The sequence below is a fragment of the Linepithema humile genome, chromosome 7 (genome assembly GCF_040581485.1).
Source record: "Linepithema humile isolate Giens D197 chromosome 7, Lhum_UNIL_v1.0, whole genome shotgun sequence".
Lineage (NCBI taxonomy): Eukaryota > Metazoa > Arthropoda > Insecta > Hymenoptera > Formicidae > Linepithema > Linepithema humile.
Window position 1 is genome coordinate 19,722,959 of NC_090134.1, and position 24,115 is coordinate 19,747,073.

At 39.7% G+C, this 24,115-nt stretch overlaps 1 protein-coding gene and 1 long non-coding RNA gene across 8 annotated transcripts in view; one reads left to right on the forward strand and one right to left on the reverse strand.

Moving 5' to 3' along the window:
- Nucleotides 1–24,115, reverse strand: part of Ten-a (tenascin accessory) — a 482,645-nt gene that overhangs the window by 253,463 nt on the left and 205,067 nt on the right. For all 5 annotated transcript variants that reach the window (XM_012360546.2, XM_067358589.1, XM_067358590.1 and 2 more), the window contains 3 exons: nt 13,775–13,978; nt 13,012–13,179; nt 4,030–4,203 (listed from right to left, as the gene is read on the reverse strand). In XM_012360546.2, coding sequence (XP_012215969.1) covers nt 4,030–4,203; nt 13,012–13,179; nt 13,775–13,978 — 546 coding nt within the window. The remainder of the gene's footprint in view (nt 1–4,029; nt 4,204–13,011; nt 13,180–13,774; nt 13,979–24,115) is intronic.
- The window catches only part of LOC105668286 (uncharacterized), a 182,976-nt gene that overhangs the window by 49,636 nt on the left and 109,225 nt on the right, over nt 1–24,115 (forward strand). For all 3 annotated transcript variants that reach the window (XR_001100061.2, XR_001100059.2, XR_001100060.2), the window contains one exon: nt 10,325–10,521. This is a non-coding gene — a long non-coding RNA (uncharacterized lncRNA). The remainder of the gene's footprint in view (nt 1–10,324; nt 10,522–24,115) is intronic.

The following is a 24,115-nucleotide window of genomic DNA, read 5'->3' on the forward strand; positions in this document are numbered from 1 at the left end:
TTTAAACGTCACATCTCTCCCTTTGTCGATGCCAGATACGAGGACGCAATGTGCATTCATTATTCGACGATAGCGTGCAAAATGTATGGCGTAATTTTCTGAGCTGTCGTGTATATGAGACGTAAAAGGACAATCTGGATGCTCGATGCGAAAGAGGATCGATACGCGTTAAGGGATGCTCGAGAGGATCGGGTTCGAGATCGCTTCAATGTTCTTCAGCGCCGGTGCAAGATGTAATCGATGGCGTAACGAAGTTGCCTCGAAACGACGCTACGACGTAGGTACTCGTTCGAAGCGAAGCGATAATAGCGCGGCTCGGCACGGCCCGACGTGGCGTGTGCGCCGGTCTCTAATAAATAGTAATTAGCGAGCCGGTAATTAATACAGAGCGATTCCAGCAGGCGGGCACAAAGCGTCGCGCAGTCCTTGTTCTCTGTATCCGCGACCGTCTCTCCGGTCAACCAACCGACCCAAGGCGTTACTTTCCGCGCCTTTTACACCCCACCGCCGTATTCACTTTCTCGCGTGTGCAATGACCTCGGTATTAATGCGACGATTATACTAATAAAATTTCCGTCCACTTTACGGCGCGCGGTGTTTGCGTCGGCAAGACATTAGGAAGCGAGGAACCCCAGAAGAAAGCAAACATTTGCCCGCCTTTCACCCCGCGCGAGCAAACAACGGCTCGTAGATCGAGTTCATCCTTCGTAGGATGCGAAAGTTCGGAGAGGAGAAGACGCGGTAGTAGAAATTCCTGTTCCTGGAGCTTGAAACGATTAAAGGGGTCCTTTGAAGCGTCATATCGCGAGGCGGCACTTTCTAGGAAATCACTCGGGTTAAAGCAGCGTATGACGGTCTCCCCTTATGGTAGCAGTTAATGACCTCGCGCCTAGTTTCGATGTAATTCACGTTTAGTTTAATACTGTACGCGTGAATTATCAAAACGACGTGAAACTTCTTCTAGAACTTGATTACTAATGCAGATACTTCGTATCTTCATCAGCTTTGAATTTCAAATATAAGGGCAATTACGTACTGATCTTTTCCTAATTTTCATAATTTTAATCGTTATTTATGAATATAAGAACAGGAATAAAGAACGGGTTCTTATGATTATAACGAAAATGTCGTGTTGTTGATATCATCTGCATTTAAGGAAATCCAAGTAAAAAGTTTTGTACATCGCACAAACGCATTGTACGCTTCGTAGCGTCTTATTTGTCATAAAGTCGCTGGACAAGCAAGTCTGGTCCAGAGTTACATTCACAATTATCTTGGTAAATGCTTCTTAACGAGAGAAAGAGATGCGTGGAGAGAGCGAGTGAGTGCTCGCGTGCGCTGCGTAAACTTTACAGAACTATGGGTGGCCACTTGTACTTAGAGCAAAGTTATGAAGTGTCATTAACCAACTGTATATAACTTACTTAGAGAGAGAGAGAGAGAGAGAGAGAGAGTCTGGGTGCATCTCCAATCTGTTCATTACATGACTTTCTCTTGTTACGCCCATTTCACCTTTCGTAAACAACTATGTTATTCTTCGCCTTATAACACAGTCTTATCTTTTAACATTATAATGTTCCGCCTATGAATATAAAATTGCGTTTTAGATTGTAAAATTCTAAAAATTAAACATTTTAACAAATGTATGTATGTACTGAAAATTTATAAAATGAAATTCTTATTTTTACTTAACATAAAGGGCAGCCGTTATGGGAAAATTAGAGATCCCAAGAGTAATCCGTTATTACTTACGTGAATTTCGATGAGCATATCCCGCGAAAAAGGCATTGAGGGAATTATCTGCCGTGCACGGCATCGCTATTTCGCGACACCGCTGCTCCCCGAGGTGCAACAACAATTATTTCTAATTTCCAGTTATGCAAAAATACGCAAAGCTTAAGTACCCCAGATAATAATATCGGTCTCTTCCTAGGCGCGATCCCGGAGGTAACATGAATTTCCTCTTGCGAGTTGCTCTACCATTAAGTGCAGAGATTGAAATAATCTTAGAATGCTTTCAATAACTTCAGATTACGCGATTTTTTATTTCCTCGTACAATGTCGTTAATAATTCTTTTGATTTGCGTAAGATAGATTGACTCAATCTGTAGCTGAATCTAATATATTTCACGCGCGAGTGTATCATTTTGCTTGCAAATTTCGGGAAAGCTATGCATTAATTGTCATGTCGCTGCCGCCATTAAAGAACGAAAATTAATTCGCACATATAATTTAATATACGTAAGCGAAAAAATTAATTACGCGTTGTAACTGTAAATATGCAATAGAAACGTAACATTCGGCGATAAAGACTGCTTTATTATCCATACAAAAATGGTCATTCGCGTATTGCGATGCTTATATGGTCCGTTGGATATTTTCTCTCATGTTTATGATAATACCTGGAAAATATTTCACGTAATTTTTGAAGCATTATCGTTGCTCTGTTAAATAATTCTAAAGTTTTAGTACTTCAACACAGTTTGACGAACTTGAAACAACGGAATTACCGCATCACGCCAATTTGTGTGCACATATATTACTTCTATAGCATACTTCTACAACCCGATGCCATTTTGTATGTGTGCATGAATGATACAACTTTCAATAATTTCCTAGTATAGCGGCAGATTTAGTACGCCATGCTTCGCACAGCGCATACATGTTTTAATGCAGGATTATATTATATTCACATAAAGCACAGCGCTATTCCAAGATTTGTCTATATGTTGAGGTCAATTTTAGCAGTATGCGGTTCACATGAATTAGTAATTAGTATGGAACAGCATCCATACGCTGTGTATGTTATTATTAAATCGCGTTGCATCGAGAGCGCGTACATTCTTCGCGCGGGAGAGAACCGCTGCGTTAGGTCAAACTTTGCGCTCCGTTAAAACGGTGCGGATTATCGAGAATGCATTACAATAAATTCTCGTGTAAGCATAGTGAGCCATGCGCATTCGATATACTGGCGAAACACTTCTCGTAAAATTCGAATGATCCCGTGGAAATAAAGTGCGCTGGATAGCGTTTCGTTGTTCTCGCATAAAAGACCATGCGGATTTACGTATTTTTCGGGGGTTTTTTTTACCAGTGAAATTTACAATGTCAGAACATTTTTCAGTAAGAAATCTGTCGTTTTAAAATTATATTATTGACCACATTAAACATGAATAATGTTTATCGTAATAATATCGCTGTGCACAATTTTATAAATATTTCTCTAAAAAAATTAAACGCGTATAGTAAATTGTTGCTTGTGGAAAATATTGCAACAAACGATAAATACGATCGAACGTTACAAATCATAATGTCTCATTAATTACCATCATGCATGAGTAATCGCATTTGTTAATGTCGCGTTTCTATTATCATACAAGTGTTTAGCGCAGCGGTACGTGAATCGAACGCAGCCGTACGTTAATCGCGAGCGTATGTAATCTGAACGTTGCACGCGCGCGCCCCAATGTTCAGGATCGTCACGGGCAGTACAAACGATATTTAGTCGCAGCAATATACTAATGGTATGTACATAGAGAAATATAGAGAAACGAATATACGCCGAGTATATTTACAATGAATTAACGGTTGCTTTAATGCAAACCCTCTCCCGGTCTACACCCCATTAGTTTAAACAGATACCCCGCACCGCCGCGCTCGCGTCTGCACATCTACATAATCGGCGCCGAAGCATGCACCAAATTAAACACTCGCCGTTGAAAACTGAACCGCGCCATATAACGGTATCCATGGGTTAGCGGAATGGATCACATTACGATTGGATTGCTATTATATTGCTCTTTTCATGGAGCACTTGCACGGTTTGCGGTCGCATACGCGTTCAGGCTAATTTATGGAGGAATAAATATGCAGTTATGCGAGTTTAAAGAAGAGAGTTTTTTACAGAAAAGTAAAACATTTAAACATCTTAAAATTAATTGATGATTTATGCTATTTTTCATTTGTGGTCTAACAATTTAATTGGAGTATCATTAGAATGCGCGAAGCATTGATTGAACTGTTACTCACCCGAATACGAATCGGTCGGCATTTGATCACTTGGCACAGTGAAATTTCCTGATGCGTTCGGTGGACAACCATTTCGGTTTTGTTGCGTGCGTAAAGTATGCGTTGCGTGCAAAGATGGTCCACGTGGTGGAACTTCCGGCGGGGCAGGTTCCGGAGGAGAATCCCTACCGGCATCTAAAAATACAAGACATAAAATTTGTCTCTATTGAATTGGATATTGTTCGTTGTAGAGCAAGTGACATTTTCATAAAAACCGAGAACAAAATTTAATTAATATGCACTGATAACATTGATATCAAACACTGCATAACCGTATATGATATTAAGTTGTGTTTAATTAAATTAAATCGGTTATACGAGAATCAGATTAGAGATCTGTTAACATTTATCACAAAAAAAATTTTCGTGAAAACTTCCCAGACAACACGCATATCTTAAAGACATCTGAAAGACATGCGTGTTGTCTGGGTTTTAAATTTTCAAAGATAATTTCATATTTTTATCCTCATATTTTGGCGAATTATTTGATTTCTCAAATAACCGATTTATTTAATATATCAGTAAATTCGAACAATTTGATGTTTATTTTGTGGATTATTGATTGACTGATCGTATCGATGTAATTCCATCCATTTCGCTGCAACATCATTCTCTCTTATATGGCATTCGTGAAATTCTAGTCTGCCCGCACTAGAAATGCCGCGAGCAATTAAGCGTCATCAATAATTAGGCATCTCATTACATATTATGCATGCAAATCCAAAGAATCTATCTGCGATTATACGATGAAATTAATTACTTGTTACAGGCGGAGGAGTAGTATGTAAGGAAATATTAAATAATGTAGAATACTACAATTGAGATAATTAACAGCGCATCGCAATGCCAATGTCGTTAATACATAAATGTACAATGAAAGCAGTGACAACACAATACGCTATATATCACGCATTGCAGATGCACATTGTTTAAATATTCATGCATATGTGAATACGACGCATTTTCTGAGAAATTTGTAAATTTTCGTGTTTCAAACTAATTACGACGAGCTTCAACTGCAATACTAAAAATTTTTCATTTCTATCGGTACTCCTTCACCATTGGCCCTTCGGGGTTCAGTGTTGCGGGCGTTCTCCGTAGTTAAGTTACTTATAAAGTTGTTGAAACTTGAAGAGAACTTCACCAAAGAATAATTAAAGTTACCTAAACATAAAGAGCACAAAAGAGCACCTACTAGGCATGTCGGGAGCAACAAAAATATTGGAGGTCTACCCACGAAAAGTTCTTACATCAGAGGGCCAGCACGGTTAATATTCAGAAACAATAAAACGTTATTAATTAATGTATCGGAAACATCCGGGAAACAATAATGTTAAATTTTATAGCTTGCATCTTGCGGAACTGACGTTTTATATTACTCTTATGGACGCCAGTTATGGTGAATTAGCCGAAACAGTCGACGGTGACGCAATAAACCGATACCACGTTGAGCATATATACATAATTGGAGCAATGTATAACCATTAAAGGTTGTTAATGTTACAGAGCACATTATTGTAAATCAAGTTTAACTGCAATACAGTGGTCTATCGCGCTTTCGTGAAGCTACGTAACTTGGTTGTGGTAACTCGGATGTGGGATAATGGAATTTCGGTCCCTGGCCCTGCGGATTAAAATCTATTAAGCGAGTCGTTATAACTTATGGATGTATGCTGTAAATGTCAAGACAATTACTCGGACCACATAGTAAACAGTATCGAGTTTAACGTCTTATAGTTACCGCAATTCTTTGCGTCGGCGGGCAAACACGTAACCTCGCTTAACGAGTTAACGAGCGGAGCGTTATATAATTTTCTCAGACAGCAATAACATTCAAAATGCATGAGGAAGTAATTGCTGCAAAATTATAAAACAGTAGTGAAATATTTATCTTAGATTTTCTCACACATTTAGTACATTATGCTGCGTTTGTAACGGCGATAAAAAAAAAACAAATGCACATAATTCACACATTTTAACTATATTCGGTCTTTCTACAAACTGCTTACATACCTGTAAAGTAAATAGGCCTGGGCAGACCTGTGCGCCAAGGAATGTGCAGAGAGAAAAGTGCCATTAGTGCAAGGGGAATTCGCATGTGCAGTGTAAAAATTTTAACAAAAGATAGCATCATGCAAATGTGATGTGTATGATGAATCAATTCAAATTTATATGATATGCAACTTAATATTATATACAATAGATTCACATTATTATATACTAACGTACGTGAAGCAAATTCGTATAAAAGAGCGTGTGAATAAGTGATTACAGTTTCCGATTTGATCTATGTGTCATTAAGATTTTACAGATACCATTAACTACTGACTATTAGAAACGCTGAAATGAGGTACGATAGCTAAAAGTTGGTAATAGCAAATATTAATCGACAATTTCTCGTCAGCGGTGATGGTTTCGTATTAATTAATTAATGCAAAGCGCGAGTTTCAAATATCATGTGCTATTTTATGATTAATTTAATGAACTTACGCGAAAGATGAAATCATGAGTGCGGAGTATCAGAGTGCGGTTGAATCGGATGATATCGAGAGTTAATGTAATCGTTATGCACGCGAATCCCATGGTAATAATATAACTACAGTTTGCTTTTACCTTTCGATTGGCATCAGGTTATTTAGATTTTTAACAATTTTCGTGATTTTTACTTGATTGAAATAAGATTTAATTAATTGCAAAAATTACAAATACGATGGAAAAGTTTCAATGAAGTCACGTGAAAGCAGCGACGACGCATTTTCCACAATAAGCAATAATAATAACTTTGTTATTAATAACAACTTTGTTTCCATTTTTTGACGACGCGTTACGCTATACAGGTATTCGACGACTTTTGCATTTATCACTTGGCTGAATCAAAGTCTAATTAATTGCAGAAATTATAAATACGATAGAGGAATTATTTCTGCAAAGTCACGTGGGAGCAGCGTCGATATTTTCCGTAATAAGCAGTAATAATCGCTTAATTAAACCGGACTGTGAAATGCGCAATGCGTAGCTGTCAGCGCCAGCCGCGTCCGTCGCGTATCTCGGACAACTTTACCGTCGAAATATACATTCGTTCCAGTTATTGAACAATTTGCCGGTTCGAGTGTTCGGAACACCTGTAACGCTCAATTACAAAGTCGATATCGTACCGACGACGACGGGCAGGAAAAATCTAGGCACCCCAGCACCGCTACAGAGGAGGTCGGCTCTCTTTGAATCTACAAACGTGTTAGTTTGCGAGACTTATACGCTTTATAACGACGCACTACAAGTTGTGGAGTACATTCCGCTTTTATAGTGGTTACATGCGTATGCGGCGTGATGTAGTACCGAATTAAAGTCCGGGTAAAGTACATATTTGAAGAAGGTTCTTTTGAAATTGCGAAATACGCTATGAATATAACGCTAAATTGCTCTGCAGCGCGGGCAAAAGAGTTAAAACCAGTTAAATTTAATCTGCCGGTTAAATCGCCAAAAGCAAAAATCTCGGCAACGGAATTTTATGATTGAGTAAATTTCCGGTAGATCAATTATATCGACGATTGGCAACAAACAACTCTATCGCGTATTTGACGATTATATTCGACATCATCGGTTTTATTCGTTTCACGTATCTACATGTACACGAATCAGTCGCCGACTAATGTAATATGTAATTAAAAATTTGTGCCAGTTGCGTAGATTTTCGCATAAATTTTGCTAAATGACTTATTGTACTGTATATGTAAATTTGTCGACATAGCTAATTAAACGAAGCAAGGATAGGAGATAACGCTACCCGCATGAAGGTTAGATCAATACGATTCGAGCCAATTATGGCTAATACTGGTACATCATTGACCAGTGGTCAAACCGCGTTACTGTCTCTCATAAAGCATAGGTTAGCGTTTACATAACGCGTAAAATAAATCATGCAGTTTCTGATGGCGATAGGCACAGTGCAATCTAATTCCGCAAAATGATGAACATGATATAACTCCGTAATATAGATTTCGCTATTTACATAATGCGGTTTACTCCCCGTGGCTGAATTTACATTTATTACGCTCAGATCAAAATTTACTCATTTGGTTATAAATTTGAAAAAAAATATTTTTTTTAGCAGTTAATTTGTTCATTTTTGTTCAACATTTACGAATTTTAAGCCGTTTTAATCATACAGAAGCTAATTGCTTTATTGTCGGTATACTTTTTAACTATTGCGACGTCTCTTTTAAAGAATCAATTATATTATTAGGACAATAAATTACTTTAACATCTAATTAAAATGTGATTGATTAAAAAAGCTTTTAGCTTTAGATATTTAGCGGAATCTATCGATATTGCTCGCGGCTGTTATCGCAGACATAGCACGTGTACCACCTATTTGGTGTTAGACATCTAATTGAACGCATTATTGAGCAATATAACGTCGCCCGCGGTATGTCTTGGCCAATCGTTGCGAGCCAATTATGTAGTGTGCCAGCGCATCACCGACACTGAGTTCAACCGAGTTATCCCTCATCCGCGGGCGGCGCGCGAAGGGTTAGACAGTGCAAGGGGATGCAAGGTAGCCGACAGTGACTTGATGCGGTTAGCGATTCGCGTCTGTAATTCGATTTGTCGGTCTAACGCCTCCGCCTCGTCGGGGAGTACACGTTCATGTAAATACGAATTATTTGCCGGCGCTATACTGGCGCGGTATTGCCGCGATGGTAGGTACTGTCCGATGACAAGTCCGACGAATCGTTCCGGCTTGACTCCTTCCGGACCAAAACAGTCTAATAAACCGAGTTAGCATTCGTGAATGCTTCGTCCGAACTGTCTCGTACAATTTCTGTGTACCGCTTCCGCCTTCATTCGCGCCGACCACACAAAATTTCAGCTGTATATGCTGTCTGGATTCATTTATGTACCATTGATGAATCTGTGAGACATATATAACATCTTTACCATTTTTATTGTGCCTTCGGACTTTCCATGTACGCTAAAATAGTCCTGATTTTTGTTTGATCAACAAAACAGTCTAAATTTTCTTATTTTGATAAGTTACAAAAAAAGCATATATTTAGTATACGTTAAAATTCCATAAAACAAACTTTATGATAAATTCAAAGGTGAAAGTTCATAAATATCACGCCGCTCGTAATCTGAGCATTATGCAATAATTTATGACAATCAAGCTCGCGCGTTGATTAATTCTGTTTGAGTTATTTACTTCATTGTATCGCAACGGCAGTAAAGCGGTGAGCGGGGTCGTTATAATGTCATCTATAAACCTAATGTTCTGTGATTTTAATTCCCGCGCGATTCTTTTCGCGATAAGCACCTATATATTTTTACGACATAAACCGACCTTTATTTTTGCCAACGATAAAAAAATTGCGCTGCAAATATTAAATGTAATAAAAGGTTTGCACTGCAGTAGATGTTCCCGATCTGGGAAAAGAAAACCCAACAAGAATACGACGATAACGGTAATAGTGAACACGGACTATTGGCATAGTTCGCAAGTGGCGCTTGAAATTATTCCTATACGGCGAAACCTGGCACTTATCCAAGTAGGCACGCTTGGATATAGCTTTCTGAATGGTCATCGTAACAAAATCGATCGTAGTTAGATATGACGAGTCAAGAATTCTTGACGAAACACTATTTCCATAACAGAAAGCGACAATTGCACGAGTTATTTCCCCGACCGTATTATCGTTTATCAATAATGTCGGCGCACTTTTGCGGTGCAGCATGGTTATTTTCAAAATTTTGCATGACTATATAAGTCAATTGATTTCGTGCGGATTTATTCCGTTCGTATATGCAGCACGCCTATATGCTGCGAAACCTACATCAATCGGATGAATTGATAGCATCAAGTTTGTTGGTGCGCATGATTCGTTCCGCGGCATTAAATGCAACAACCCGCATCACAGCCCGTCAAAAATTACCAACCATCGCTGAACGATTGCGAAAGTTCGCGTAAAATTTATTTTCCATCGGTGGTGATTTGTTTTCGCACGTGCACGCTGTGTAGTAAATTTGACAAAAATTATGCTTTTTTTTTAAATTGTAACACACAATAATACATGCAATACAAAAAATAATTAAATAATAATTTATTTTATTTTATTGTTAATTATTTGACAGAATTGCGTAGTATAGATTAATAAAAATTTAACGAAAGATAACATGTATATTATAACTTATATATGTAACTTACATAACTATAGTATTGTTTCAGATATTGTAATATTAATGCATTTATATTTTATAGATGAACTTTGTGCGCGTAATCGGTACTACGAACTATATAGTTCCGTCGTAATATAACAAAATGCGTGTCGGGAGTGCCGTTTAAAGTGTCGCGCGATTTTCGCATTCGGATACGCGTGTGAGTGTCTCGAAGGACCACTGAGGGGAGGAGGAGGAGGAGGCCTAGAAGGCATCGTGTGACAGCAGAGCAACGATGCGGTAAGTAATTTATCATAAAAAATACATTTTTTAATGATATGTGAAGAGGCTACGTTTATACATGTATGCTACAAGAGAGATATTGCATATTTTAACAGAAATGTTTACCGAATCTGTTTGTCTTCAATATTTGTCTATTCTCTGATAGAGTTAATGCTTGGCTTAAATGCTTAACTTTTTATTTCACGACGACACTCATTTAGCATGTATGCTTCATAGCTTTGTAGCGGCATATTACTGTATCGTTTATCGGGTTTCGCGCGTTTGCCAATTCAATAACGTGCTCCTCGACTATGCCACATTAGACTACGGTGGTCTAATGTAATATCAATCGTCTTTCTGGCGATGGCGCGCACACGGGGTTAACGCGGGTAAGCCCTGACCGTTGGGAGCCATTTGCTAATAGATGCCGCGACATGCCTCCATTAGACCGCAGGGACATTCTGGCAAGCAATATCCCATCGGAGATTCAGACTCGAATTACTGCTTACGAGATCCTGGTAATTATACGTGGGATCTTAACCGCATCTTATATAACGCTTGTCATCGCGTTTTTGTTTGCGCAGTTGCATATCGGTCGCGTATCGACGATATCTCGTCGAAATAATCTTCGAAACTGCAAACACGAATTTTCCCGAAAATGATATAAATCTAAAAGCCACAGACAGATAATTAAAAAAAAAGATAGTGCAATAAAAAAGAAGTAAAATATTTTATATCTTCCTTAAGTTCGCTTTCATACAGCAGTATAGACTCGCACGTATGTATTATATCTATGATACACCTATGTGAGAACGTATGCTTATAGACGTTGCCAAATGCCCACGAGCGAGCGAGCGTCAGGGGCTTAATTCGCGTCGCTAATTTTCGCGGAACCTACGCGTAATGCGATTGCACTCGAGCGGACAGGAGCAATGCGGCCTTCGGAGACGGAAATTCCAGAGGTAACCGTCCACGAAGATGTGGTGGGAGCCCTCTCCTCGCCTCTCGCGCTCTCGTCGGCTTTCCCCTCCGACTATCCTTCGACGCCCTTTCATCCACGTTCTCACTGTCTCTCGCGATATCGGCGTACTAATTGGCAGCCAGCTTCCCCCAAACCCGACGTGACCGCCGCCGCATCGACGTCGCGTCGACACGAAATGAGATACGGCGAAATTTCGTTTAAAACTTAGCCGACGAGCGTAAGCCACTCATCGACCACGGCCGCCAGCTCAAAGCCGCAAAGCTACTTTCTCGCGTCTCCCGCTGGTCGTGGTTCGAGCTTCGAAGCTGCATTACACGGTGAGGTGGTGCGTAGCACTAAGACAGCGCGCGCGTCGCGCCAACGGGAGGCCTAAATACTGTTGACGTTTCGAAACAATATAGTCGCCGGGGTCACGCTAACTTCGACGGTGGCCTACGCTCTAACTAGCTGAGCCCAGGCGCCAACTGCTAACTCCGTTAGCCCCGGGCTTCGAGTCTTTCTCTTTCCCACCCGCGCTCACGGTACGCCATCGTCACTGCCGTTGCTGTTACCAACACTAGTGGTGTTGCCGTTGCTACATTACCACATCGCACAACAATAAACCTAACTGCCAAAATGGAAAGTCCCTCGGCTATTTAATGAGCCGGCGCGTAATGCAGTTTGTCGATTACGGCATTGTTCGCCGGACGATAACGCGCGGCTCGGAAACGTTTGCCTTTGCCAAGATCCTTCGCCTTTGGCCGTTTCGCGAAGCCTCAAAGCCGCATGTCGGTGGCAAGTGCGAGACGAAGGATGTACGTAATGAGATCATTTGTAGTTGGAATCGCGGTTACGTACGCGTAAATGTTGCTTCGGGATAAGATTAACAGGGTAGAGATAGCGTGTTTTCTTGCGCTATTCCAAGTTATTGTTGAATTAGTTGTTAACGAAAATTGACTATACTTAACTAGTAGCTACATCTTGCTCAGAGTTTACGCACAATCGAGATTGAATGCAATCCTTTGCTCGAATAATAGCGTTTGTCAATGTAAGAGAGTCGTGACAAAGAAGATGGAAAGTAAACTCGCAGAATATTTGGACATCAAATTTCACACGCGATTTCCTTTTTCCGTTCGCGTTTCTAGGTGACTATTAATATTAAGCTTTTAACGAGGACCACGTTTACGCGAAACCCGATTTAACTCCGGCCAGGGGCTCGATACCAGCCGGTAACTCGGTTAGTCCGGTAATCGCATTTGAGGCATGGATCGTTAACTTATCGCACCGCGGCAAATTTTACGTCGTGATTTAAAGGGTCGATCCGCTCAAGGCGATCGACAAGGATTTATCCCGATCCGTTACGTTGAATGGATTTGCTTTGTCGGAATCCTTGCGGCGCGATGTCAATTTTTCCTTTACACTTTTCGTAATTCGAGAATCGCAATAATTGTCTCGAGCAGTGAATGGCATGCGATGAGATGCGATAACATGCATGTGAAATAATAATCGCGCGGTATTTGTGAAAGAAGTTCAGCGTGTTCCCTCACCATTGGTAAGATGCATGCGAGCGTGTTCATCGGGGAAGACAGTTTCGGAACGATCGCTCGCGGTGGAGCTACTGCTCAAGGCGCTCGCGTGACCTCGACGTGTTCTTCGACCTAAAGTTCCGCCGCCGGAAGTCGCCTTTTTCGTGGACGCCGCGTAAACGGTCTCACCTGCAATAAAGAAGATAGGAATATCTTTGAATAGCCGGGAAAGCAGTTCTTTCCTTCAGAAAGCGCCTGTTTTGCTAACGAGCGCGAGTCGTGCCGCTTAATTCAATCTTCCATTAGCGCGTGGACAAAGAAAATTCTTGAGTCCTTTAATCCTTTCGGAATTGTTTTCAAAGAAGCGAAATTATTTGTGAGATCAAAACTTTTTTTTGTTTTATGTAAGTGTACTTTTTGATTTCAATAAGTGACTTTTATACAGCGTGTTCCTAATTTTATTTTCGGCACAGCATTTTACGTAAAATATACATATAGCAATTTTTTTTCAACCACCGGAAGCGCATCGTATCTAAGATAGATTAAACATGAAATATTTTATCAGAATGGATTGAAACGGCAGTCATCGTACGTGTAATATCGTATTGTTCATCATTTTAAATCGCTCGTATGCCGTAGTTTTTCAATGAGCTCGTCTTGTACGCGTTATAGTTGTACAACATAGTACAAAATTGCGTTTGATGAGATTCATCTTGCCGCGAGCCCGTAAGTATCATCTTGCGTGCAAGCGAACCAGCGTTCGCGGCTCTAATTAACTCCCTACCATTGCCGTTGCGAGATCTCTCGGAAGATATGCTGCCGTTATAATGATGCCGGCGAGAGTTTGTGCTTTCGAGGGGAAACGGAGAGGCTTGCCGATGATTCGGTGTCAAGGTTGGGGGCGGCGTAGGAAATGGCGTGGTCGGGTTGTCCGTGGTTGCTGCGCCTTCCGTGTCGGATCCCGTACGGTACGATCTGTCTCCCGCATCTGCACAAATTAATCACACGTTAATGGCGCTCATTTTTATCAGCTTGACATTTTCAGCAAGAGATATTCTCCTATTATTTAAGTAAATCTAACAAAATTATTCGCCGGCGCATCAAAGCGTTATCAACAGTTTTATTGCAAATTAAGATCGACGAATTAAAGTTTTATCGCGTCTGCGAGTGCTTCGTGCATGAGCGAGTGCTTTAATGTTTTAAAGTCCGCGTTAAACTCGTGTTAAACCTGTGATCTTGCCGCTTGCGGACAACCGCAGACGTACCGCAGCACACATGATCCCGCATATGAGCGCGCGCCTCGCATCTTCGTCTCGGCAGCAGCGGGACTTTCTATGGCTCAACCATCATTTCGTTTTACGGATCCCCGCTGTGATGCAACCCACTACCATGCCTCGCCTTTATCGCCAGTCGACATTTCCGCCAGATCCGAGCACTTCGTCGCGCGTCGTTGCTCTGATCTGCATTTGCTTAAGTTGACGCATGTCTAAACTCTTAAAGGCGCTTGTCACCAAAGCAGTGTTACTCTGAGGGAGCTTGCATTACCCGGCGCGCGATAGCGGAACACAAGAAGTGTGGGTAGAGGAGACTTTCTACCGTAAGAAATGCGCCGGTATGCCGGTGTGCTCGCGCACGATATGCGACCACGTGCGCGCAGGTACGGCTATATTTTTAACCACGTTGACACCGTACAAGGTGTACCGAGAGTTATTTCTTTGACGAAGAGACATACTCGGAGATACGCAAGGGTGACGCTGAAAGGGTAAAGTAGCGGGGCAATGCAGTTAGCCGCGCTGAGGTAGGAATTTTTCTGTAACATTCTCGCACTTCCAGTCATCTTCCCATCAATGACGGAGCGCTATGCGAAATTACTTTCGCTTGGAATTCAAAATCTTTAGCATTATATGGCATTTATTGCAAACACGCATTCTTTAATTAGAAACACGATTTGGCGATATTGTGTTCGTTAACCGGCAGATAATTGCCGGGTGCAGAAACGCACGTTCTAATTTACTATTAAGCTTTCGTTGTGGCAGACAAAGGGGCATCATAGTGAGAAAAGGTTAGGATGGGAGTTTAGTATGGAAGGAAGGACGAGATCGAATCTTGTCGGTAATTAATGAGGAAAGTTTTACAAATAGCCGAAGGCATAGTCACTAAACGCCTTAGCGAGCTCGTGAATCCCATTCACAAGCAGGGTATCTCTACGCAAAACTAAGTTTTTAATTGATAATTATCCTTTCTCGTGCGAGAAGAAAGGATAAGACTATTAACTGTTTCGCAATACGTTATATCGCTCCGTTGATTAGGCTAAGAAGAGTTTCGTCAAGATACATGCGATATTTTATACGACGGAAGCTTTACAGTAACATAAAAATAATTCTGTTTGTATGATAAATTAGCTGTATGTATTTAAGCACCGTGACATTCTGCGATTCGTAAATTGAGCGTAAATAAGGAGATCAGATATGTCATCGACCATTTCATAGTTTTGTTCCTCTTTTGTTTTTTTCATTTCCCGTGCGCTGAAAACCGATATTCGGGCTTAGAGAAGAGTCAACAAGGTGTTAATTACGTTCTCGCGCTGCGCGTTGCGCTTTAAACGTTGTTTGCATCGAAATGGACGCGCTTGTCGGAAGCGACGCGCGGCTGCGAATTGACAAATCAGTTTTTCAGATCGGACGGCAGCCTACGCGCGAGAGCGCGGAATAGGCGATCTGCGGGTTACATCAAAGATTCCAAGTGCTTTCCGCTGCTTCCTGTTCGGAGCCGCCGCCGTTGTGAGCGCGCACTCACGATATAAAGAGAGATACGGGCAAGATGGGCATCCTGATAGTCGAGACGTCTGAGAGTGAGTAGCCGAGGGCCGGGGCAGTGGCGCTGATATTGCTCGCATTAAACTTTCATATTCAATCTTGCCACCCACCGTTGGGGCCCCTTCCCCGCAGTCCCCGGCCCTCATTCCACCGTTTCGCCGTACGGAGAGCGAGCACAGCCCGGCATCAACCCCACATGTAATTGTGTTATGTCCTCTTCTCTCTCTCTCTCTCTCTCTCTCCCTCGCCCTCTTCTTCACTCTTCACTAACCCCTGTCTCTTCCTTCTCCGACCTTTCCTCTTCTCTTCTCCCCATTTCCCTTCGGCGCGACCTCGGTTATCCTCCTGCTCGCGCGGTTCCGCTACGCCCTCGCGACGCCTCCTCCTTTCTATATTGGATTTTCTAATTCGAAAACGTCGTCGTGACGTTTAAGAGGATACGTCGTTTCTTTATCGGCTGCTTGCCACTTCGCTTTCGGATCGGCGCGACAAATGACTGTGATTACGAGAGACTATTTCGCGTCGTGCTTCGCAATAGATATTGACAGGCGGCGCATCGACACGTTTCGCGCCATGTATCTATTGTATAACAAAAACCGATGGCTAACTAGTTTCTCTGTTTCGTTTAAAATTGAAAAATATGAGTTCTATAAAAGTAATGTTTAAGACAAAACACGAGCATAAGATATTTCAAGCTTCGTCCAAATGCTATTAATTTTTTTTATTAAACTTTACTAAATTCTAGAGCTGTACTTTAAATGAAACTGAAAATAAAATTCTAGCATTGCGTTCTAGAGAGAATCGATAATGGAGACAACAATATTATTAGTAGCTAATAATATTACAGCGCGTGGCATTATCTAAATAGTAATTTTCGTGAATTCGTCGATAGGCTCGCACAACAATGTTCGCGCTTTCATCGACCGTATCGATCGTGAGAGCGTTAACCACGTAACAACATCTCGCCGGTACGTCGACGTAGCAAAACGAACAGTCGGCGCTTATCTTTAATCGACCGTTAATCATCGGCGCCGATCGCGTGCTCACCGGTGTCCCCTTTCGACACTCCCGGCAGCCGTGCGAGTGCACGAGCTAGCCGGACGATTTATCTCGTAAAGCACACGGGGCCGCCGGCCCCTCAGACCCTCGCCACGCTCGGAATTTACAGTCCTGTCTCGTCCTGTCTGGTGGCATTTCTTCACCCCGGCAACGGTTCCTTCCGTGGCGACTAAACGCACGGCGGGTGGGCCCCGGCGCGACAAGGAGAACCGTGGCATGTCGTGTGCACACGATGCATTTTGTTTGTAGGGGATTGTTGCCATGGCAGCGAACTGCGAACATCGAATGCACTTCGCCCCAGCGCGGCACGGCGCGGCGCGGCGCGACGCGGTGCGACGCGGCAGCACCGACACGGCTCGTAGACCCGAGCGCGCTTGCGGAAGAGTTAGCCCCCGGCTGCTTTCGCAAGCTCCGCGCAACGGCCCGTGTACACCTGGACACGGTAGACGACGCAACTTTGGACGAAGGGCGGTAATTTTCTTCGAAATTTTGCTCGTGAATGACGCTGCATCGCGGTGGCTAATGCGCGCTTTTTGAAAGCGCGATTCCCTCTCTGATGATTTTGCATTGCATTAAAATGCGAGTATAGAATATCGTAACAGGGAAATATTAAATTTCACAAAACAAAATTGAACGAGATTTATATTGTCTGGATTGATATGTGGAGTAATTGGAAAAAAATAATTGTACACTCAGAATTTAATATTTATTGGTTAGCTTAAATCATATTTTTTAAGCCAATTTCGATCATTACTACATGTTTCGAATGTGGAAGTGTATAAATTGTCACACAATGTTTTGTAAATCTTGCAAGAATGCAACGAATGTTTGTGACAACTGCAAATAAGTGCATTTTTTTACAAATATTTTTATTTTTATACGAATAGATTCAGCTATTCTTCAATGTAAATGTGTATAAATGCATTTTTTTTTTATTTTTACACAAATACCGAATATTATATCAATATGCAACTGCGTTGCAATTTTGCTTTTATGTTTTAGATCAACTATTCAATGTAAAAAATATTCGCATAATATTGAACACTTTTTTTTATTTATGATTATAATTAATTCTTTTTTTATTTGCCGAATATTTACGCAGAAAAATATACTGTTACATAAGGTGTACACGTGTCAAGCGAGAAAAAAAAGGAAAGAATAAGGGATGCGAGACGCGTTTTTCGAGTAGCTGTCGCACGCACAAGGAACAATAGGATACCTACGTCGCGACTCATATCGAAAACCAATTTCCGAGACGTCAACAAAACGAAATCGGGCGCCAGGAGGGAGTTCGTCGGCGTTTTTCTGGTAACTGCTAGAGGTTGGAGATCACTTTGAGCGAGAGAGTTTGGCAAGAGATCGAGAAGTGGCTGTACTTTCAACAGGTGCAAAGTGTCTTCGTTGAAAGGGCCACTCTTCTACTGCCTTCGCCCTGCGCCTCTTCCTTCCGCTTTTTAAACTGCAAGCTCTTTGATAGAAAGCCTAAAGCGCCCGCGTACCCTCCGGGGAACGAGACGATACGCATATACAATTACGACGACTCACAATAAGTCGATGCTCCGTTTGAGAAAATAATGATGCTCGCTAATGAGCTAGAGATACTCGCCGCGCGCTTCATATTCCGACTGGAATAGTATGTTCCTTCCTCGCAGAACATTTCGAATTTTCGTCAACGCGAACAACTTTCCCCAGCAACAAGACAACGACGTCGGTATATAATCGAGCTCGTGATGAAACACGACGTGATAGAAATTGTCGTAATAATATTACTTATCTCGCGCGCGTTGAACGTCATACGCGTGCGTTTTACATCGATCGCGACGTTGTGCACGCAGCGTGACGGAGATTTAAGGAATATTTACTTGTTCTATCTCGCGAAATTAGGAAACACACGCTAGATAGTTGGCTATTTAAGAATGGAAGGTATTATATTAGAAAATACTACGAGGGGTTATTGTGATTTTTACCAATATGGACGCTTGTATCCGCTTAAATGAAATTCCAAATAGTTTTATGATTCTCTATGGAATTTTAATAACATTCATCGATCGTAAAACGTGTTTTTTCTTTTTTATAAAGTTTCATATAAGTATAGTTAGTGCAGCATACAAGTTGCATTAACCAAGATTATTTTGCTCTTGCTTCTAAAATTGACTTGTAATATCCGTTTCATATTATAATATATTAAATATTTATTAATTAAATATGTAAAAACATTTAGAGGAAACTAAAAACAAATGCTTAAATTTGTCGAATATCCACTCTTAAAAAAGGCATGAAAGATCGATACTCGAATGTATCGAAAGTATTGTTGATGCTTTTCCGCGACGCTGATTGGTTATGGCGATTATTCTGATAGTTTAATAGATTGAGAGCGAAGGTTATTTTGACGGTTATTTAAAATAAAAAAAATTTATTAAAATATTTAGATTTGATAATTATTAAATGATTATAATAAGTGCGCGCGCCTGTATTGTTCTAGTAGTTATAATATATATTTTTTAGTTTTCTCTAAATATTTTAACATTTAATCAATAAATATTTTATATATATATATATATATATATATATAGTAAGTAATACATATAATAAATGTTTAAATACGTGATATTTTATTGCACTAGAAATATTTTTGATATGACAGCCATTAAACTGTAAAATTTTCACTGTCACATCACCGCGGAGTTAACGCGATGATATTTTATAAAAAGGTACCAAAGTTTTATCGTAATGAGCAATTTGACTGCCGCTTGTCACAAGCGGCTGACATTGTAAAACGAGACATACAATGTTAACGAATAAAATTTAATACATTTTGCGTCCAAGCAGACTAAAAGAATTAAACGTTGGGTCAAAAACACAACCGCTGTTACCGGCAATACTGCCATTGAAACGGAAAAAGGGACAGAGAAATGACCATGTGGAATCCCACGGGATTCCTGAAAAACGATGCGACGAGTTTAGCCTACGATCAGTTACACCAATCAAAATAGCAACTGTAAATGGTACGATCGTAATCACGCAAAGTCTTCAAAGCTAAAATTTCTGGTATGTAAGTTTGAATGTCGGACTTTGAACTGATAAATAATTAAAATTTGCCGTTATTATATGAGACACTCGGTATTTTACAGTATCTATTGAAATTGTTATTTGGAAAGTATAGAATGTGTAGAGAAAAAGAAAGATATGAATACGAAGATAATGTACGGTACAGTTTCGACATTAAACGTTGTTCCATTCAGGCGGACAGGAATAAAGGCGGTAGTCGAGTCTTTCTATATACTATCAAAGGAGGTTCTACATGAACGCTAGCAAAGAAGAAACTTAGTATTTGTCTGAGAGCTTGGGGCGATCGGGAAGTGTACGCAATTTTTCGCCTTTGAACCTTCGGCGAAAAGATACGGGCGACTATGCAAGCGCAAATGGAATCTGCGGTTGGCACCCTATCAGTTTTTTCTCCGCATATTACACACCTTTATTTTAAATCGGCACTTTCATAGAATGTTTATTGGCTGATTTAACAAATTTTTTCATCTAATGAAAATAGTATAAATTAACGTAGTAATCAAACACTTTTGACACAGTCTGTTACATGTGGATATATTTTTATAATAAATTATATTCTTTATTAAATAATTTATTAAATTAGTTAACGTAAAGTAGACTGTTTTAATTAGATCAAATCAATCAGATAATATCGAGAATAATAGAACTGTCTGTTGGCAATAACAAATGTACATTAATACGAAACTTTCCTACCAATTGCTTGTGAAAGAACGCCATGAAGTTTGATATCATCTGCCTCATTTCTCATTCTGCTTATAGAAAACAGAATCGTAGTCGACGACGAGGGTTCGAAGTTCAATGTTCGCTACAGTATTCCTATCTATTTAATGTTTTGTTTTTCTCATGCGATCGGCTACTAGTGCATTGAGTCCCTTCTTCGACAGTAATGAATAGTATATTCGTTATATATATTTTATGAACGGCACGAGAACTTTTCTCATCATCCTTGAAACTAGGAATTACATATCGATATCTCCCGTTATTGACGACGTTGGTGCGGAATAGCATACCATCGGTGGATTCCCTAGCTTCAAACTTTCTATCACGAGTTTCCGCGCTTTTTTTTCACTTCTTCTTTTCTTAATATTATTTCATAGAAAAAAGTAGAGTCTGCTTTAATATAAATAAGGATTATAATGAACGAAGAACGTAATGAAATTTAATAGCAAATGTTTTTATATTACACATAATAATTAATTACAAGCAGTAATAGACAAATGTTTCTGTAGGTATTTCGGTTAATATGCAATGAATTAGTAACAAGAATTAAATACTTCTTGTGATGTGTTATAAAAATATCAATATTGTACATGCACATCAATGTTATGATTAAAGCTACAATTAATTAACTATATCAATTGATTACTTATATTTTAACTTGGTGCATCACTCATATTTTAACTCACTGTATCGATATCAACATCGAGATTAAGATACAAACAACGATGGCAATATTCTAATTGCCATGGATACAACGTTAAATTGTCAATTCAAGCAAGTTTATCTCTCACTGAAAATATATCGACGTTGTTTATATGCACTGAATTTATTCAATATACATTTACAATAATATTATCACACAATTTAAGTAATCGAAATTTAAAACGCGGAAATATGTATTTTTCCTGCAGATGTTTTTCTCATTATTATGTTTTGAAATATATACGTATGTTTTCAAAATTAATTATTTAATTTAACTCTGATTGATTTTTGAGAATACATGCAATAGTTAGCATTAAAAAACAATATTAAAACTCACACAGCAAAGAATTATTTGCAGTAATTAATTTAAAAAAATCTGCAAACTCGTACAAATTTATTTAATACACGTAATTCAAATCCATTCTGACATAAAACAATCTCAAGCTCTCTGTGGTAGCAAGCAATGTGTCAAACAGATTAGAAAATCTAAGCCTTGAGTACTACGCTGCGGAAACGCCAGGCTCGGAACGTATTTTACCGGGTTATCGTTAGCGGCGAAACAGCGGCGCGATAGTGAGATGCGCATTGTTAAAGAGCGACCGCGGTAAATTCATTACGACCTCAACTACATGCGGTCTACCGCTTTTTGCTACAGAGTCCTTAATGTTCTGCTTTGACATTTCGTTACGTAAAATTGTAATTTTCTACAGGTGCTTCACGAAGTGTTCATTAAGCTGCAATAATAAAAGATTATTGATATATCTTGAAATAAGAGAAAATAACTTTAATGCTATTCTATCACTTGAAAAAGAAAAAAAGATTAAATCATATATATACATAAATATAAAATAGATATTTTCTATTTTTAACAATAAATTATATAATGACATAGTTAACTTTATTCCGAAGTATCGATTTATTGTACAACTGTACGTTATATATGTATAAACTTTGATATAGTATATTAATTTTGATTTAATTTGTGTTAAATTTAGCTGACATCTCAAGCACATATTAACGGGCATATTAAAAGTAGAATTCAATGAATATCTTCATTGCATTAAAATAACATTGAATTGAATTACTTTTATCGAATTTAATATCAGCTATCAATATTTTTGGTCGGGTGGGTTTTCTTATTAATCGGATTTAAAATAGCACGAATAACCGATAAGGATTACTTTGAATAAGTAGAATCAGATTTAAGTTTAAATATATAAAATTATTTAAAAATATATTAAATATGTTGAATCGGATCAAAATTATCTCGTTTAAATATATCATAACATACCCGAAGAAAATCTCTGATGTAATTAACGAGAATTTCAACAAAAACTAAGTATACGTCGTTTTAACCGAGTGTATTTTAGCTTAAAACATTTAATAATCTTTATGAGCGGCATAAGAGTATGTCTACCGTTACACTAAATCAGATGCGTATATTTTATACTAATCTCAAGAACTCCCATTGCACCGCTCGCACATTTTCCTTACGTCAGATGGATAAGACAGGCGGTAGCTTCTTTTAGAGATATTGTTAGTAATAGCCGCCGACATCTTGGTTATCTCCACGCGAGACGTTAAAACCTTACGCCCGAAATTATGATCTACGAAGCGTGAATAATTCCGTCTGGCCACCATTCATTCCGCGGTCGGTGTAAATTATTGCAAGGATCGCATTAATTTCCTTTGCGAATAATTAACAACGCACCGGACAACGAAACCTTCGCGCACCTCCTACGCTTTTGCAATGGTCAGTCCTTCCGTCGGTACCCTCATAGTCCGGACGTCCCCCCCCTCCCCCCCTCCCTCCCGACTCCTACCCTGCCGCCCCCCTCTCTTTGCCTCAACCTCTTGGTCGACAACTGAAATATTAATCATGACTTACACATGGTGTTCCGGGACTAGGGGCATTCTCCGTCTGCATTATTAAGTGACCTTGCGCACGAGTTACGCTAGGTAGGCTCAGCCCTTATTCCGCAAAACGAATATGGATGTGCGGTTCGCGTTGTTATTATTCCGATGTTAAGGTCCGTTGCAATATTTTGTCGATGTTCACCGGGCAGATCGTGTAATCGCATGCCAGGGCTTTCCCCCGTGAACATTTAACATTTTACTATGTAAAACGTGCACGAATATAATCCGCGCGGATAAGAATTGAATAAAATTAATACGTATAATGTAGATTTTTTAAAAGCCATAGAAAGTAATGATTGCATTTGTATTATAAAAAGCTGACACGTTTATTTAATGTCGTTGCTTTTCAATCTTAGTTTATTAATTAAACATTTTACTGGTACATTACTCGGTTTCTTTATGAATCTACAAATAGATTTGAAACAAAAATAATAAATAGTAACGTTTCGACTCGATCCCGCCGTCTCTTTTACACGAAAATAAAATTTTTATTCTTGTATTCCCAAAGGTTCGCGCGGAAAAATGAAAGTTCATTAAAACCAGCATGGTTTATCGGCTTTTCGCTCGGATTTCTCGGGCCTCTAGAGTGTTCTCGTTCTAGGAAGCGATTTATATCTCTTTTTTTTTTCTTTTTTCATTGCAACGATATCAACGAGATAGTGGCGCAGACATACTCGAGTATTTCGATATCGCGTAACGTTTGCTCGATACCTGCGAGTTACTCCGCGCTTCAAATCCATTTGGACGGCGGTAATGCACGTTAAACGTCGTAAAATTATCTCGATATAATTACTCGTGTTAAATAGCGACGATTGTGCCGGTAGTTGAGCGCCCGACGCAGTGCG